Raw genomic sequence first — 18,946 nt, forward strand, 5'->3', positions numbered from 1 at the left:
GGAGGGGGGCTTGAAGTAACCTGGACTGTGCAATACAAGGGAGGGGTGCTGGAAGTAACCTGGACTGTGCAATGCAAGGGAGGGGTGCTGGAAGTAACCTGGACTGTCCAATGCAAGGGAGGGGGGCTTGAAGTAACCTGGACAGTGTAATATAAGGAAGGGGTGCTGGAAGTAACCTGGACAGTGCAACACAAGGGTGGTGGGCTGGAAGTAACCTGGACAGTGCATTACAAGGGAGGGGTGCTGGAAGTAACCTGGACTGTGCAATGCAAGGGAGGGGGGCTTGAAGTAACCTGGACAGTGTAATATAAGGAAGGGGTGCTGGAAGTAACCTGGACAGTGCAACACAAGGGAGGGGGGCTTGAAGTAACCTGGACAGTGTAATATAAGGAAGGGGTGCTGGAAGTAACCTGGACAGTGCAATACAAGGGAGGGGTGCTGGAAGTAACCTGGACAGTGCAATACAAATTATAATTTGTGCAAAGTGCCTCACACAGATCACAATACTCATGCAAGTATTTTCTGCTAAGGCTCTAGAATCCTTTCAAACACCTTTTAGGTTTGGCGCCTCTAAATTATACATTTGCTTATTTGCCTGGCAACATTAAACCGCCCACAGACTGGCTGTCCTCCTTCCCTATGGAAGATTCATAGGTTGGGAGTGTGAGCACGAGATCACTGAATGTGTGCATCCGTGGAAGAATAGGAAATCGAGGGTAGCTGCTTGGCCACAGAGAGGTCGTTGACAAAGTGGAGATCTTAGTCAAGTTTGGGGTAAAGTCATGTGTAGTTCGCGACTGTCCCTGCAGAGGATGTGAGAAGATAACTCAAAGTTGCTCAGTGGGGGACTTCTCGGGAGATGGATAAGCAAGCGAATGGTCAGGCAGACGTTTTGGTGGCCCAAGACTGACAAGCAGATCGCAGTGCAACCGTTAACCAAATCAAACAATAAGAGAATGTCTTTAAAGAAAACCCCTTCTGCCCCTTTTGTCTTGTGTCACTGCACCCGATACAATGAAAAGCAGCTCCCATGATGTGATGATTCACAATAGACTCCTGCCGCCAGTACATTCTGGTGTTGGAGGACTACCACCCCAAGAGGCTGAAAGTTATGCCAGCAAAGGAGATGTCACCCAAAAGACCATTTCCTTTTAGAAAGGTGTTTTTCCATTATGGTTTACCCGGTGAGATTGAGACAATGCAGTACAAGTACAGTTGCATTTACATAAATGAAGGCAGGCCTTTGCTGATGTGCTACGTGGCATGCTCCCACTCCACCGGAACACTTGCAGGCTAATGGTCTGGCCGAAAGGGCAACTGTAGAATTAAACATGATTCTCACATGGCTCCTAGCAGTGGGCTGTCTCAGAAGAATGCATTGAGGGAGTTGGGTTGGGGTTACTGCGCTGCAACCCACAATGTTATGGGGTTTGAGAACTTGGGGACCTTGCCTAACCAACGCTGGATGGTAGGCACAGCGAAGAAAGAATGGTGAGCACCGTTACTGTAGCTGGAAAAAAAGGATACCAGAAAAGTTGACTATAGAGATCAACTCAAGAGGCGGACTGGTTAAAAGAAAAAAAAAAAAGAGGGCGGCGATTTGAAATAGCCGACCCGTCGCATTGGCAAATGTCAAGAAATGAATGGGCTCAGAACAGGTGATGACAATGAGATTCAAGCATGCTTGTGTAGCAGCACTGACCAAACGAGTGACACATGCAAGTCGGATATTGCATCCACACCTGTGCCACAGCTAAATGATTGGAATTCCGCATGTAGTCATTCCATACATCATACCTACAAAGCTAAGAGTAGATGTAAATATTTTCTTCTGTTCCTTGGAAAGTGTGTCCCATCTCCTTGGTTACTGAGTGACATTATGGGATGCACTGAATACATTTTAATGGAGGCAGCTGATTAGTCAGAGCGGTTGTACTTCATGCTTTTAAATAAAAAGCATGCTTGCACTTACCGGGTGTACATCTCTCACACTGGCTTTCGGCTTCCAGGCTACAGAGCCTGGTGAATACACCAGTTGTTGAAACACAGGGACAGCTTTTCTATAATGGGCAAAGGGGAGCCGAACCACCACCTATTAAGGATAATAAGCTAAGCGTGCCCGTGTAAAAACACAGAGTACTCTCTCAGCTGCAGCCACAGCAGCAGCTGAGGGAGAGCTCCTGGCCTGACTAACTGTACAGAGATACGTGGTTTCCATGTGAACATTCTTGAACACCAGCATGCACGCCCAATAGGCCAGGCAAAGCTGGCAGTATTTTACGTCCCCAGTCTTGCATGGCCCATTGGGGAAAATGTATTGGTTACTGCAGGACAGAATGTGTGTATTCAGAGGGCCTGGGGAGTTAAGCTGGGAGCACTCTGGCTCAACCAATGTACAGGAACCAGGAAGATCTCCCTTCTTCCTGGTTCCTGTTTGTGCTGCGTGGGAGCCAGATAGCAGTCGTGGTTTTTGGACCAGGGCTGAAGGTAAGGGGGAAATATATCTATGTGTATGTGTGCATGGCTGCCAGTGAATGAATGAGCATGTTTGGAAGCACATGTGAATGGGTGAGTGCTTGAATGCTGTATGGGTGCACAAGTTAATGTGTTTTAATGCGGAATGAAGGCCTGTGCTTGCTTGCATGTCTGCCGGGGAGTGGGCATCTCATGTGGGGGCATGGTAGTTCCTTTGTGTAGCAGGCCATGGCAGGCAGCCAGCCATTTATTTACTGATATCAATGGTAAAGCAAGCAAGGTGAGTATTACGAAGCTAGACTGACTTGCATTTATGCAGCCAGTCTAAACATGTTTCCTTACTGGGCATGAAGGGTAAAGCAATCATCATATGTTATTACGTAGCTAGACTGGACTACATTTGTGCAGCCAGTCTAAACATGATTCCTTACTGTGGCATGGTATTTTTCTTACTGGGCATGAAGGGTAAAGCAATCATCATATGTTATTACGTAGCTAGACTGGACTACATTTGTGCAGCCAGTCTGGATACATTTTCTTAATGTGAAGTTAAGGCAGTTTTTATACCACCCTCTGTTGAGGATGCTACAATCACTAACCCAAAGGACTCAAGACCCCAGAAGATGTTGCAGAAAAGAGCCCGCCAATACATATCTATGGAAATCTGGTAATGACTCACACCCAAGGAATATCTACCATGGACCAGGGGAAGACCTGCGGGCGAGCATCTCGAAAAGTCACCCACCCCAGGACACCAAGGAAAGTACTCACTTCAATGGCTTCAGAGGAAACTTCTCCAGCACCCAGAAAACAACCCACATTGAGTAAGCCGCTCTATTCCACAGGTGTGGTTTTCAGGATTCGGTTCCCAGAACTTGCACTCAGAGCCAATGAAGAGCCCAGGCACCACGAAAAGTAACAAGGGGCCTCATTACGAGTATGCCGGTAAAACCGTGTTCATTACCGGCATGCCAGAATGAGCGGGTCCGTGCACGTATGAACCCGCTAATAGCGGGTCATTACGAGTGCGCGAGCACGCGCTTTCCCCCATGCCGGTAGTGGCAACACCACCATGCCGGTAAAGGGCCTCCAAGCCCCCTATACCGGCATCGCGGGGCCCGCCCATTGCGCTACCGCCTCACACTAACCCGTAAATACCGGCACGGTAATACAACCATGGTATTACCGTGTTCGCAAAAAACAGACCCGGAAATTACGTCATCGCGCAGGAACGGGAAATGGGCCGGCGGCCATCTTTAAAAACACAATCCATTGCCATCCTCCATTACTATCACTACACCCGTGTTGTTGAGTGCCAAAACAGAACCAGGATGTCAAAGGCCACCGGAAAAAGCAAACAAAGCAAACAAAGGAAGAGGAAGCAGCGCTTCTCAGATGCAGAATTGACAATGCTAGCGGACACCCTACAACAGCATGCTGACATTATCCGAAGCACGGACCTGAAGCATGCGGCCCAAACGCATAAAAAACAGGTGTGGCAGGAGGTTGCGCAGAGGGTAACGGCAGTGGGGGTTACCCCAAGGAGTGTCCGGGATTGCAGAAAGCGCTGGGACGACCTCCGTGTGCGGAAGATCCTTGCGGAGAACCGGAGGGCCGCAATGGCGACAGGCGGTGGCACACACTCCCCTGTTAAGCTCACCACATAGGAGGAGATTGCAAGTGGATTCATCGATCCAGAATCCATCGAGGGGATTGGAATACAGGAGTACGGGGCAGCTACTAAAACAGAGGAAGGTGAGTGAACCATCACATCCACCTATAACAAAACATGATGTGACACAAGTGAGGTGGGAGTCAGAATAGGCAAGGCAATTCCCATACGCAAGGCAACATCAACTCACCAACAGAATATTGATTGCCACCCCCTGCACCACACGCATGCTGCGTGAAATCTGTAAACCCATCCATGCCCATGTCCCCCCCACACCTAGACAATCCATTGCCACCAGCCATGCAATCATTGGCAACATGTCCCCTCAGTACACCAAATGCCATACAACAGAAATGAAATCATGCCTGAATGTATCAAGATATAACACTGCCACAAATCACAGCTGCCATTTGGCAATCTCACTGATGACCTGCATCTCTTCTATCCCCCAGGCACTGATGAGGAAGGTGGAACCCAGGACAGGGGGTCAGGCACATCCAGTGCAAGCAAGGGGACCAGGGACACCGCACTGCAACCCCCTCCTCCAAAAAATTCCTGTGACCACTCCCAGTGTGCCACGCAAGGCATCATCTCTGCAGGGGGCACCTGCTGCGACAGTGCCAGCTGTACCGCCAGCCACCACGGACGTCCTGTCCACAGAGGTGGTTGAAGAGGCCGAAGATTTTTCGGGATCGCCCAGCCCAACACCCATTGGTCCCCCCTCCCCCCCTGCGGAGACAGAGAGCCTGGATGACCCATGTCTCCATGACTCCGACCTAGGGGACTCGGACATCGGCATATTTGAGGACGACAGTGCCCAGGACGAGGGGCCCACGCAGGTGCCTGCCACCACCCAGCCCTCTACCACCCAGTCCTCCGCCACCCAGCCCTCCACCACCCAGCCCTCCACCGGTACACCTGCGACAGAAACCCCCTTTGAGGTCCGTCTGGCAAGGGTGGAGGCCCGTCAAGACGAGATGCTGCAGATAATGCGGCAACAGGTCGTTGCTGGTAATGAGGCCATGAAGGCCATAGCCACGGCCATTGCCGCAAATACAGCAGCCGTGGAGGCGTCCACGTCTGCATTCAGGCAGTGCATGGGGTCACTGACCGAGGCCCTACTAGCCAACATCAGGCAAGTGCAGCAGCCACACCATGGGTCTGACAGAGGATTGACAATTGACACCTCGACCACGTCAACACCTTCCACCTCTGTCCAATCAAGCCCCGTGCGCTTAACGCGCAGGAGTGCACGGTGCATGGCCATGGCACCCCCAGACCTGAAAGTCGCCAAAAAGTGACTTTTTGAAAAATGGAAGAAATGTGCGGAGGAGGATTGTTGAAGGCAACACTGTTGCACACATGGGGACATCTGGGATCTGTGGGGTGGGTGAGGGAGTTTGTTGGGCTGTTCACTGGGGTCTGTGGGGTGGGTGAGGGAGTTTGTTGGGGGATCGTGGGAGGGGGGAGTGGGCACAGTTTTGCACTTTCATATAATACACAAGTTTTCTGGAGAACAATCTATGGCTGGACATTGTCATTTTTGGTGTGCATCCATTTAATGTGTTACAGTGTTCAGTCTCAAAATTACAGCATTCCCTTTGTGCATTTTCACATTGGCCCAGTGTCTGACTGACAAAAGTCATTCATGGTCCCTGTGTCTTAAAAGTATTCGTCAATTAGTGCTTGGCGTACAGCATGGCCGTCCCGTGCATCACGTACTGGCAGGGGGGCTCCTTAGCCTCCGTCTCCATCCCCTTCATCCTCACCCGGGCCATGCATGTCAATGTCAGGTGGCAGTGGTACATTCCTTCGGACGCACATGTTGTGCAGCATGACACAGGCCATGGTGATCTTTGCCACCTTCTCAGGCCTATATAGGAGTGCCCCACCAGACCTGCTTAGGCAGCGGAACCGCGCCTTCAACAGGCCAAAGGTCTGCTCAATCACGACACGGGTACGAGTGTGCACACGATTGTACTCCTCTTCATGGCTGTTCTGCGGGTTCCACACAGGGGTAAGTAGCCACGGCCTCAAGGGATATCCTCCATCACCTGCAAGCAGATACAAATAGGTGTGTGTCACTCTGAACTGACACCTTCAGGGAGCACGGTCATGGCAGCAGCTATTAGGTGTGAGCATGCACATGTCCCTGTACGTGTACCAAATAGTCACCTATATGGGATGTATACTGGAAAGAGGTGTGGAACACTGGAAGGGGTTGAATAGATGATGCAGGGTGTAATCATGCATGCTGAGGCAGATGTGCTGTGGCAGTGCAACAATGTTTAGCCTCCAATTCATGCTGTGTACTCTTTACTTTGCATGGTCACACTGGCCGCATTGGCACAGTTGCTATCCTATTCAGTCATGCATTGCTTGCCATCACCATGGTGCCCCGGTTGTGCCGCTTACTTGTTGTCATCCATTTGCATTATTTGTGATATGTGGCCCAATGATGTGCCATTTTCCGTTTGGCTGTGTCAGGTGAGGAGTGTTTAGCTGTGCATTCATTCTCCACTCACTGGCTATTGCCACCCAGGTGTACTTTTAACCCCCCCTTTCCCACCCTGGTAAACTACCCCCCCCCTTTCCCACCCTGGTAAACTATCCCCCCCCTTTCCCACCCAGGTGTACTATCCCCCCCTTCTGCATCCGCACACATGAGTACCCCACAGTATGGCCATGGGCCTGTTGTGCAACTCACCGAGCAGCCAGGCACGTGGCCCAGCATGTCGCTCCATGTGACGGGGTAGCGTGGAGTTGCGCAGTACCATGGCATCATGTGTGGATCCAGGAAATCTGGCGCAGCAATGGGTGATGATTTTGCTGGAGTCACATACCATTTGCACATTGATGGAGTGGTATTGCTTGCGATTGCGGTACACCGCCTCTATGGCATGGGGGACTACCAATTCCACATGGGTGCAGTCGATGGCACCAACACAATTGGGCATGCCGGCCAGTGCATGGAAGCCTACTTTGGTTTCGGCTATCTCCTGGCCAGTCCGTGGTAGGCATATGTGGGTGCTTGCGTGCTTCAGGAGGGCATCCAGCACTTGGTTCAGCATGCGTGAGAATAGTGGTTGTGAAATGCCATGCAGCTGGCCCACTGTGTGTTGGTAGGTGCCTGTGGCCAGGAAGTGTAGCACAGACACCACCTTCAGTAGTGGGGGGATGGCAGTGCGTATTTGTATGTGGCTGGCAATGTCGTTGTGTATCATGTCCACTATGGTGGTGATGGTGTCACGGTCCAACCGGTACAGGGTGTGGATCTGCTCAGGGGTTAGGTTGAATGGGCTGGGTCTGGTGTGAGGGATTGGTGGCTGCCTACGAGGCGCTGGTGGCTGCGCTTGTGGTAATTGCTGGGCCTGTCTCACCCTCCTTCTCCTCCTGCGTCTCCTCTGTGCTGCCTGTTCTTGCTGCTGTAGTTGTTGTTGCTGTTGTTGCTGTAGTTGCTGTAGTTGTAGCAGTATAGGCATGTCCTCCTGCACCATGATTGCAAATGCTAGTGGTAGCATTTTGGTGTAGGAAGGGGTGTGGTGTGTAGGTGTGCTCCTTTTGTACTGGGCCACTCTGCATTGCCTACACCTGTGGGGGAGGGGGGTTGTGGTGTGTGGGTGTGCTCAGTTCATACTGGCACAGCCTCCTTTGACTCCACCTGTGGGGATTGTGTGCACCTGTGGCAGCTGCCTTGTATCTTGGTTGCTGTTTGCGGGTGGTCCGCGATGCCTGTTTTTCCGGCATCATGCAGCCCGTTATTACCGTGTTCGCGATGCCGCTATTTGCATGTCTGCATGGGTTGTGATTGCCCCCTATTACCGGCATGCCGGTATTTACTACCTGAGGAGGCGCGTGTACGTGCCTATGCCGCTATTAGCGGCACCGTAAATAACGGTGCCGTTAATACCGGGTTTGTGGGTAAGAATGCTACGGAACGTTAAATGATGCCGGTATTTACATACCGGCATCATTTTTCCCTTACCGGCATAACTCGTAATGAGGCCCAAGGTCTCTTCCTAGGATCGCAACCTTCAAGCCAGGAGTGACAAATCCATCCATTAAGGAAGACTTTCGGAAGAATAGGGATCCCAGAGAAGACCACTCCCAGCAGCACAAGGCCAAAACAAGGCAGACGCACAGCAGCAAACGGTTCCAGGTCAGAGTCAATGGCAGGTGGCACCCTTGGACATCCTAAACTTTGGATAGGGAGCCTAATTGAGGTATCAACCATCTTCTAGACATCAACAATGACCCACAGCCAATCGGATGATGTTGGCAGTAAACAGCAGCATGCTGCAGTAAAATGGCCCAACAATGGTTCCAGTGTGGGAGGTTTGACCCAGCAGATGTAGGGAGTCACCAGGAGTCTTTAGAAAATCTAGACTGGAACTCTGGTCAGCCAGCCACTCACTAAAAGGGGATGGGAGGGGAGAGAGGCAGACAACCAGCTAAAGTTGTTAGTCAGGGATAGTGCCACTTAGCCGTAGCTACCCCCACAGGAAGCGAGAGGGAGTGGCCAGGAACCTATACCATACTGGGCTAAACTAGTTACGATCAATATGAAGGCTGACATAGTGGTATCGCAATGAGCACACATGGTCAGAATGGCCATTTTGAGGCCAACTCGTGGTCACTTAGACAAAATAAAACCCTGAAATACAAAATGGCCAAGAGCAAGATTTTCAAAGAAATGGTGTGCCCCAATGGCTACAAAAACGGTACTTTGGGCTACCTATGTGGTAAAGTGGCTTATGTTAGTATAGCTATCATTAACCTACTCCCTAAAAACTGTTTAGGGCCATAGATCATCCTAGGGCAAAAATGGGGAGCCGGACATAGCCTTAGGGGTGACTTAATAACACATACTTTATATAAAGGGAAGGTCCCCTGACCACCAACATAAAAAAAAGAAGAGATCAAGAAACCACAAAGGAGGCAACAAGCAAGAAAAATTGCCATATAATCTCCAAAATAGGAATTCTGACTTAACATGTATCATGGTATTTTCTGATGGGCATCAAGGGTTAAACAAACATGGTGAGTGCTTTTACATTGCCATACTGGCCTACATGGTGAGTGCTTTTACATTGCCATACTGGCCCGCATTGGTGCAGCCAGCCTGAACAGAATTTCTTACAGTGGCATGGCATTTTTTACGGGCAAATGCAACAGAAGTATGTTCTTCTATAATACTGGCATATATTGGGGCAACCTAAATGGACATGAATGGGCACAGCCAGGATGAAATCTTTGTTATATTGATTGCCTTTTACCCAATTTTTTATGAAAAGTATTTTGCGGGGGGCCCAAAAAGTGCCCTTGATTGGTTCGAGCACCACTGCTACACTCAGTCGCTCCTGCATATTTGCGGAAAACTTTTATGGCCCTCCAATTAAAAAGGTTCACCAGCCGCCACTGGTGAAACCAGAAATTGGGTGCACTAAGGAAACTTAAGAAAAAGAAATGAACACGAGTTGGTCAAGAAAGGAGTGCTCGGGCATGCAAGCACCAAAGCAGATAACTAGTCACCATTTGAGAGCCTAGGAGCCAACGGTCTGCAAGTTTACCCAAACTTGTAAAGAAAGGGGTGGGGCAATGTGCAGTCTGATCTATGCAACAAACATTCAGCTGTAAGCAGTGGAGATGAGCACCGTAGGAGTAGGGATTTGGCAGACATAGGTGGGAAGGCATACTCTCCAGAGTCCCCTTTTTGAAAATGTATTTTTACTGTGTTATAACTAGAGGCTGGCACTTATCGGTTGGAAGGCAAATTAACGGCATGTGCCAATGTACAACCAATGTGTGAAGAGCCACACAAGAGGGGCAGGGGATCTTCTGCTCTTGGAGTGACAATTTGCAACATTTGATCTGCTACATCTTTCCCCAATTGAAGCCTTTTCATAATGATGAGTAAATTTGGCTAGAAAGTATTTAGGACTCAAAAAGGCCCAACGTGGATCCAGTAGTCAACTTGTAGCCTGGATGCCAATGGTTTGTGCATAGTCCACCCCAGCATGGAGATGGAGACTACAGTACCCTTCTAGAAGGTTGGACCTTCGTAGATTTCCTGCACAAGGGTTATTCCAAACTATGAACATCACTTGTGTGCTGTAAAGAATATTGTAACTTGGCACATTAGATTGCTGTCCCTATGTTGCTAAACCTCAGTCTTCACATCACGTTGCACATTTCCCTCTCCCATTCTGAATACATCAGCCAGTCAACCATGCAGTTTGGATTTCACTCCAGAGTGGATGGTCTTTTGCTTTGAAAACTACACCCAATCCATGTTAGTCATGAACAGGCAAATAATATAGGAGGTGCATTTTGGGGCTATGTGACATAACCCCGTTATACATTATTGGATAGGGGGAGAACATATATTTTTCTATATGTAAAAGCTTTAAGTTTAAGTGAAATTCTGATATGGAAAAGCACTCCTCAGATCTGCTGACTTCCTATGTGGTGCCCTTCTGTAATATGTCTGTAATACAGTATTGCGGCTACAAGAAGCGGATTCTCTTACCAGCAGTCACATCAGCGGGGTTAAATCCATTTGCCAGGACTTTGGGTGTTCCCCATTCGGTGCTCATCATGACGTTGTGCCGAGGCTGGTACCAAAAGTCGTATCCAAATGCAGCAGCTTCACCCTTCTCCCAGTTTCCCTTCACCTCAAAGGTCTCCCCATCCAGCAGGATAAATCCGCCTGTAGAAAAAATAAGCACAGGTTTGGGGGCGGTGGCGCTTGCATGAGTTTTGTGTACACCCATGCAAATTGAACAGACCGATATTAAGAGATATACATGCGTAAGCGCAAACAATGTGTTTGCCCCAGTCAACTAAATGACCAAGATGTCAACTACTTGATCAAATCTGTGAGCGGAGCTACTTAAGGAGGGTTTGCCAAGTTTAGACTGTATCCATGAAATTCCAGTTTATACTATCCACATGCCTACTATACCAGCTTAGACCGGACCTAATTCACTTCTCTTCCATAAGAGAGTAGACCAAAGCAGTCACATGCATAATCTAGCAATTCAAACTGCACCCATCGCACTGCCACCGACACGGATTAACACTTGTTCCAACCCACCTCCATTGAAACCCATAGGACACAAATGCAAGATTAAAATAAATCTCATCTTGAGTCGAATGCCGACGGACTCAACCCATTCCCCCTTAAATATCAGCTTAGAATGAGCGCATCTCCACTGTATCAAATTTCAGATGATAATTTGTCCACATCCCCTGCATCCAATGCCAGTTTGAACTGATTCAGCAGAGTTATTCCACTGAACCTGCCTAAAAGCCCTATCAAGCTTATCCTTTCTTGTGAAATCCTACAAGCGTGCCTGTTTGGTCAAAGGAGAACGAAAGACACCGAAAGGAACCAAGGATGTAGTTGTTCTGGACTTTCCAGCTCAGCACTCTGCCACTTGCCTTCCCCTGCTGTCCAATCAGAGGTTCAACGAATAACCCTAGACCACTATGATCGACTATAATATGCAATTTGTACACACAGCCTTCAGATGAGATTAAGAGAGGGATAATTAGGCCATCATAAATTCACAGGCCTCAAAAGGGAAGCAGTTTTAAAGTTTAGTTGGCTGATGTACACATCTACAGCCTGAAAGGGAGACTGGAAGGGGACTAACTCGACATTGCACTCGGTCTAAACCTCTAAAATTACTCACAAAAATCTGGAGTTCACATAATGAAGACAAAATACTGAGAATCATTGACAAATAGCTCAGTTGCGAGAATGTGAAATGACTTCTATCTCCAAAAAGAATTCACCAGAAAAATGGGTTTACACCCACAATATCAGAGTTTGGACCCAATTAGTGCAGACAGAGAAGGATCTTTCATTTGTCTTTCACAAGATGAGTTGCTGTGTTCTATGAACGCAGTTTGATTACTTAAAGACTTACGCATATCAAGAGGTTGGATTGAAATAGGACAAGATTGAGCCAAGCCCTGTGGGTGCAAGAAAGAATTTCTATGTAGAATATAAATACAGAAGCGGTCAGTACCTTTTGAATTTCCAGATGGTTCCCCCATGCTGCTGATCATGATCTCACCGCTACCCAGACAGTGCGAGGTGTGCGGATTCGCCAGGTTACATTTCCAGAAGACATCAACAGGCTCCACTGCCTGCAGAGGGAATGCAGACCGTGATCATTGGAACTGGGTTACAGAAGCTCAAATTCCCTCCTTTCCAACAGCCCCTCATCTTCGCACCATCCACAATGCATTGACTAGCACAGAAGAGTCCTCTTATTGTATGGGTCAGGATGGCAAACATGTAGTTGCAATTATGCTACTCTGGTCAGGGATACAGGAATAGTTTGGTGGTGGCACCAAAACATTTTAAGACAGCTAGTTCATTATTTCCCACCTTCCCCCACACTCCAGGAATTGTCGCCGCAGGATTCCACAAGTTACCCCACACCCCCGCTCCCAGCCATGCTCAGTTTCAGATGCCATGTTCCACCTAACCTGCTCCTTTAACCAGATTATGGAGACCTCAATCCCCACTGCCAAAGCTTTTTAGATCCAGTAGGAGAGTAGGTTATACTCTCAATACCGCAGAGTTGTACCGCTGCTGTTGAAGAAATCCACCCCTAATACCTAGGCTCCCCAGCGCCATCTACACTCCCAATATCAGGAAGTGCAATGGTTCAAGGACTGTTTTAGTTTGAGACAGAGACAAAGCGCGCATCTCCTCAAACCTCTGGTTCTGTGTCGATCAGCACACTTACATCCAACCTTTAGTCCAATACGCACTCATATTTAGTCTTCAGTCTTCCATTCTTCCCCGTTTATCCAACCAACACAACTCCAAATCCCATCATCTGTACATGTCTTTAAAAGGCAAAACCATATCCCTTCTGAAAATGGAGACAGAAGACAAGCAGGTCTACCTTGTGCAATCTGGGAGCCCGCGGGTCTGTGCCCACATCAACCACGTATATCCGTGAAGAAATCAGACTGGGCAAGATGAGGCGATTGCGCTTCTTAGTTGAGTCACCATGACAACTGCTGCAGGTATTCCAGCCAGAATGATGGAGCTCATCGAACATGTTCGGCATCGGCAAGCGATGGATCACCTGATGGAGCACAGACAAGAAGTAAATATTATAATCCGTGATAAACTTGACTAGAGACAAACCATCGGCCAGTAGCAGTGTCCAGCATTCTACTATAACGATTTCAATACTATCACCAGCCCCCGCCCGCCTCCCATCTGCCCACATCAGCTGGAACGCCATGATTCAAAAGGCTCTGCTCTCTCCTACCCTACAGGTCAGAAGTGTACATTACACCAGTGCATTGAGCACACTGCTGATGAGTTTTCAGATTAAATGATAGGTGCAAATCCGGAGCTTTAAGATTATTTTTTGTGAATATAGTCATCATTTCCCCTTTGTGGGGTGCTTCCTTATGCGCCTGGTCAAAATATCTAGAAACAAAACGCATATCCTGAACACCTGCCTCCGATGCAAATAGGAAAGAGTTGATTCAGGACCCGCCTCCTCGAGACACCCAACTGGCTGCATTCTGCACTCCAGTTTACCAACACAAGTAAATGCATTGGGATTCCATTCCTGCTGGACTCCAGAGAGTCCCAAGGGACTTTAGAGCTACACCCAGTGGCGGTCTACAAATGGTTACGAAGGTCGTGGGCACCTTTAGGCGTACTGCTAGGCTTCAAAATAATTAGCGGTGATGCAGAAAGCAAGGTCAGACACAGTCTGGCCAACGATCGCGAAGTGCACCTGAGCTCATGCACCCAGTTTTAATGGAGTCAAGAATAGGCGTTCTGTCAAGAGGCTTCCTCCCCAGAATAAAAAAAAAATCCAAATATCACCCGAGCAATTAGACCTAGAGAGTAGCCCAAACATCAAACGGATTTAAAATGATATATTACATTGCAAAGCCATTGAAGGTTCATAGCATACCAGGTGGCCCCCTTTCTTTCTATGAATATAATGGGGTTTCGATTTCTTGGGATATTGTTGATTGAGATGTGATAAAGTTTTATGAATGTTTAATGGAATAAAGAAATCCCAACCTGTTGGGGGTTTGGTGTGCTCAGTTTGGCAATTAGTTTTCTTGCATCCAGCAGATGCTATAGCAGTGATGCAGAACTCTGGCCCTCGGCCCTACAGTCCAGGCTTTTGGGATAACAACTGAGTGTGAATGATTTCCCATTGGATCAACTGAAAACACTTGTGTATAGGCGCATTATAAATGGTTTATCATATCATAACTCTAACTCATGACTGTTCACACTGGAAATCCTAAATCCTGGGAGATATGTTGCCCTCAAAGACGAGAGCAGAGCCCCCTACCCTACAGAGGGAAATTTCAGAAGCATTATAGCCGGATCGATGAGGTTTCCTTGCATTTGTTTGGCCGAATGCAACATTGCTGAATTTCTTTCACCACAGAAATAGCAGAGGGAGACCTGCACACCTAACCCCTCGTTCCTCACCCCCCTTCTATATACAGAACCCAAACTTAGCATCTGTAATTTTGTGGTAAAAATACCTCGTTGCCATCCATCTGACCCTCCCTGGCATGGGAATAACGAGGCAGCTGTTCATTATGCGTCTGAACTAAATTAGCAAACAGTGACATTTCCCCCAAAACTATGTCCTACTGAAGGGTTGTGTGACCACGTTCAACAAGCCTGCATTGCTTGCAGGGACCCAAACTCCCTTCTGGAACCCGATCCAGTTTTTTTGCCAAATATATTTGAAATTAACGCATGTAGAACTCCCTTGCTAAGGAAGTACATAAAACCACCCTTCTCGATTGCCTGTAATATTCTCATTCTCCCTGCTCTTCCCCTCCCCCCAACCCCAACTTGCCTAAAATAGCGGCTCTTCATGGCAACGAAAAAGACATTGGTGGGGAAACAGGCCAGCTCTGAGCGACCCAATTTCCTGTCTGTCCCGTGCCCTCTGGAATAGACTCTTGAAGTGGCAGATTGGGATTGGGGTCAAGGAGGAGAATGCCCCGCCAGGCTGGCTGGGCTGTTGCTCCCGGGGCCAGAGCAGCACAACGTAAAAAGAAAAGAAAAAGGACATTGGAAAAGGTAGAATCCTTCAGATTGTAAAGGCCTGTTCAACTTCTGCTTAGATGGGGTGAGAACCTCATCTTGATTTCAACAATGTTGCAGATGTGCCTGGGAGGCCTTCACAGTGGGCGTGTGAGTGGGAGAAGAGCCTGGGTAACTGACACCACTGCTGCCCACACACCATTGGTCTGTTACAATCCTCACCAACGCATCACGACTCCTACTTGCCAAGGAAGTAAGGGTCTGCATCTTATTGGAGTGTGTCCTGTTTCATTCTGTAAGAATGCTTCCCTTAATTCTGGTGAATGTCTCTATTGCTTCCAATTACAAAAAAGTTTAATAGCACTCATGGTGCTTATTTAGAAATGACTGCTGGATTGTGGCACTCCTTTCTGCTGAAAAACATGCACAGAAATATGTAACATTCAGGTATTAATTATTAGTAGACTTCAAACTTAAGGGGCTCAGAGTTGGGTAGATTGTTTTATGCAATACTGTCGGAGAAGGTTGCCATCTCCACCAGTGGCATTTCTGAAAAAATGTCCGATTGAGAGTTTACGACCAGTAAATATGGTATTTTTGGAATACCACCTGCACTGGTGGCAATGTGAAAAGGTTTTTATAAACCTTGTTTTGAGCCATTTCTACCTTTATTGGGAAGGTTGAAATGGGTTATGTGCCGTACAGCTCACATCACTACTGGACATTTGTTAATGTCCATGTGGAACCTTTTAGGCATTACGTGGACGGTGGTGAGGGGAGCATCCAAAAGCCCCACCTTTTCACCCCCTTCCCATGACCCTTTCTAAAAACGTTTAACTGTAATAAATGAAGCACCAGTACTTTCCTTCTGTACAGTAAAAGAAAAGTTTACAATAAAATTGGGGGCAATTTAGTTTCTTTTTAACTCCACCTCTTAGATGGAGGCAGAAATAGGCAGATTGTCAATAGAAGGTACACCTAAAATACAGCCGGTAGCATTTGATCAAACTCTGAATTGGACAGACTATACAAATTTGCAGTATGTGCCAAATATTACTTATTTTGCCATTTCCACTTAACTCTGAAACCTGGAAGCTATGCCTTAAATCCCTGCCTTCCACAATTGACACATTTTGTGATCCTGATAAATCACTTTTCATCACAGTGCCTTGTTTTCCTTAACAGTCTATAGAGAAAGTCTCACTTATATGGGTTTATCATCTATAGTGTTACTCCATAAATACATTTGAACCATTTATATAATGTGTACTGGTGGTGAGGCCATAGGCCAAGTGAGGTTCTTTTGTGAAGGCGAGGTGGATAGACAGGGTGGCAGGTGTTGTGCGGTAGGGAGACAGGAAGCCAGATTTGGGTCTTTTGCCATGCCAGCAGGCGTGTGGCTCTTAGAGAAAAGCCCCACCCCCAAGATTGTACTTTTCCAATGAGTTCTCCAGTTCTGCACCTCTTCACATTGGTCTAAAACTAAAGATGGGAGGAGATGTAGCCTGATGTCGAATTGCAAACTGGAACATAAGGAAACGCAGACTCAAATCCCAGCATTGCCATTTCCCCTAAGTATCTTATCCTGGTGAAAACATTTAACTGCATTTGGTATGGGACGGAGGTTGGGGGATTGTACTCTGGGCCCCGTACCTTCAAGCAATGACAAACAAAACTGAACAATGTTTTTCATGAAAGGAAAGTAATGTCAATGTCTTGCTATGCATGCTGGAGAATGTGTAGATGGAGTGAGGGTGGTATTGAGTTTAGTTGCTCTGGAAGTTGGGGCTGTTTCATTGTTGGGTTTGGGCCATTGCACCATGGGCCAGAAAAGTGTACTCCTCCCCCATCCCCCCAGGCCAAAAGTTGCCAGTCTTACCTGCTGGATATGTCCTCATTTTTATGATCATTAAGAAAATGCATATGCCTAGGGTTCTTTCATGGTTGTTCAAGGTTTGTCCCCAGGGTCTTCAATCGATTTCTCCAGCTGACCATGGAGCCAAACCCTAAACAATGGGACATCCAGGATCAGGAGAAGTGCTGCCTCCAAGGAGATGCAAGGAGGTGCCCTGATGCTCGGTGAGTGGAGGTCAAAGAGACATTTAGGAGGGAGGGTGTTAGCCAGTAGGATGTGAAAGGGACAAAGGGGATGCATGGTGTTACATGCGTGTACTGATCAGTTTCTCTTCACACTTACAAAGACTGCTTAAAAAGGTGCTTTGAGTTGTGCAGGTTAAATATAGGTCTGTTAAAGCAAGACTCTCCCGCTAAGGCAGGCACCTGCACTTAGGACACACGTCTCAGGCATTGTACGTCCCATCGCCAGGAAGGGTCCCCTGAAATCCTGGAGCAGAACGGGTGGAGTTCTGCATCCCAAATGCCAGTCAAAGGCTGCATTGGACCAACAGAACTGGGGTCTACATGTGGCAAAGGCTTTTTGTGCATTGTTGGGCATAGGCGCCCAGTGCTTGGGGCAGAGGCAGCCGTTGTCCTCGTACTCCTTGAATCACGGGGGTAGGAGTGTCACTTTGCCACTGTGGATCTTCTGCATGTATTTGTAGAGGGGTGGGGCACAGCTAAAAACGAAAACAAACACTGGCAATGGCAACAGTTTTGGCTTTTGTGTTGACATCGGAAAGTCTTTTGCCTGGCATTGCCATACTGGTACTAACTGCCCATTATTGCTAGCAGCTGGAAAAGGCTGCATGTACTTGGGCACATGACAGCAATGCTTAGCTAATACCCATCCTAGATGAAACTCCTGGTTTTGCCAATGCTTGCTTTTACCCAAACTTCAGTGAAGGACACGTATACTACTTATAAATCAAGCAGCTGAAGGCCGACCTGGCATTTCTATTACACCAGTACCACGTTTACTGCACACAATTAAACCATTAACTCTCAGAAGACCGCTTTGAAAAATCCCTGGCAGGCACATGGAGTGCAAAGTTTGATTTTACGGCTTGATGAAGCTAGCTCAAAGAGATCCCAGGGTGGTGTGCTTGGGGCAGGGAGGGACAGGAAGTGGGTGGGAATGGCCATATAGTTTAGCATGGCCATGAGCAGTCAATGGGTGGGTAAAGAAGCAAACACCTACAGGCATTGTGTCCTCCTTCAAATGCTTCTGAAGTGCTGCTCACTTCAAAGTAGGAAGGCCGCCTCACCCAAGCCTTAATTGCGGGGTGGAGAAGGGTGGATAAGCCAAAGCTTTGGCAGGTGGAGATTTCCAGGGAGACATTACTGGCTTTCTTGTTCAGGTCTCTTAAATTTTTTTTTTTTTAAAGAACAGGGGTTACACAAGTGTAACACTTTCAGCAGTGACCCTAAATAAAAAAGGATAGTAATGCCAAATAATGTGTCTTTCTGGAATTCTATGCAAATAACAAGGGGGGGGGGGTCCTGGGAGTCCATCTGCCAGACATTAGTCATGGTTACGAGAGACTTACCCAGAGTCTTTAGCTCACCATCTTTCACAGAGAAGAAATATCCCAAACATATCAGTCTTTGTCCTGCCCTGGGGCAGTCCAGCACCGAAATGCTAGGCAATTCTCCTCTGAACAAGAGTACCAACAGCAACCCCAGACATGTTTCGGTCTGGTTGGACCTCATCAGTAGGGTGGAGCTGTGCCTCTCTAAGAATAGTAAGCAAGGGGTCCACGTCTGGATTCCCCTAGTAACTTAGGGTGAGACCCAAAGTTACTTAAAATATGCTAATAACAAGGGGGGTC

General features: G+C 47.8%; 1 protein-coding gene across 1 annotated transcript in view; it reads right to left on the reverse strand.

The window, feature by feature from the left end:
* LOC138580083 (methanethiol oxidase-like) overlaps positions 1-18,946 on the reverse strand; it is a 364,838-nt gene that overhangs the window by 193,502 nt on the left and 152,390 nt on the right. The window contains exons 4-6 of the mRNA XM_069650350.1: positions 13,075-13,260; positions 12,184-12,304; positions 10,677-10,856 (exon numbers count right to left, since the gene is read on the reverse strand). Coding sequence (XP_069506451.1) covers positions 10,677-10,856; positions 12,184-12,304; positions 13,075-13,260 — 487 coding nt within the window. The remainder of the gene's footprint in view (positions 1-10,676; positions 10,857-12,183; positions 12,305-13,074; positions 13,261-18,946) is intronic.

This window comes from Ambystoma mexicanum, chromosome 1p, assembly GCF_040938575.1.
Source record: "Ambystoma mexicanum isolate Mex_15411 chromosome 1p, UKY_AmexF1_1, whole genome shotgun sequence".
NCBI lineage: Eukaryota > Metazoa > Chordata > Amphibia > Caudata > Ambystomatidae > Ambystoma > Ambystoma mexicanum.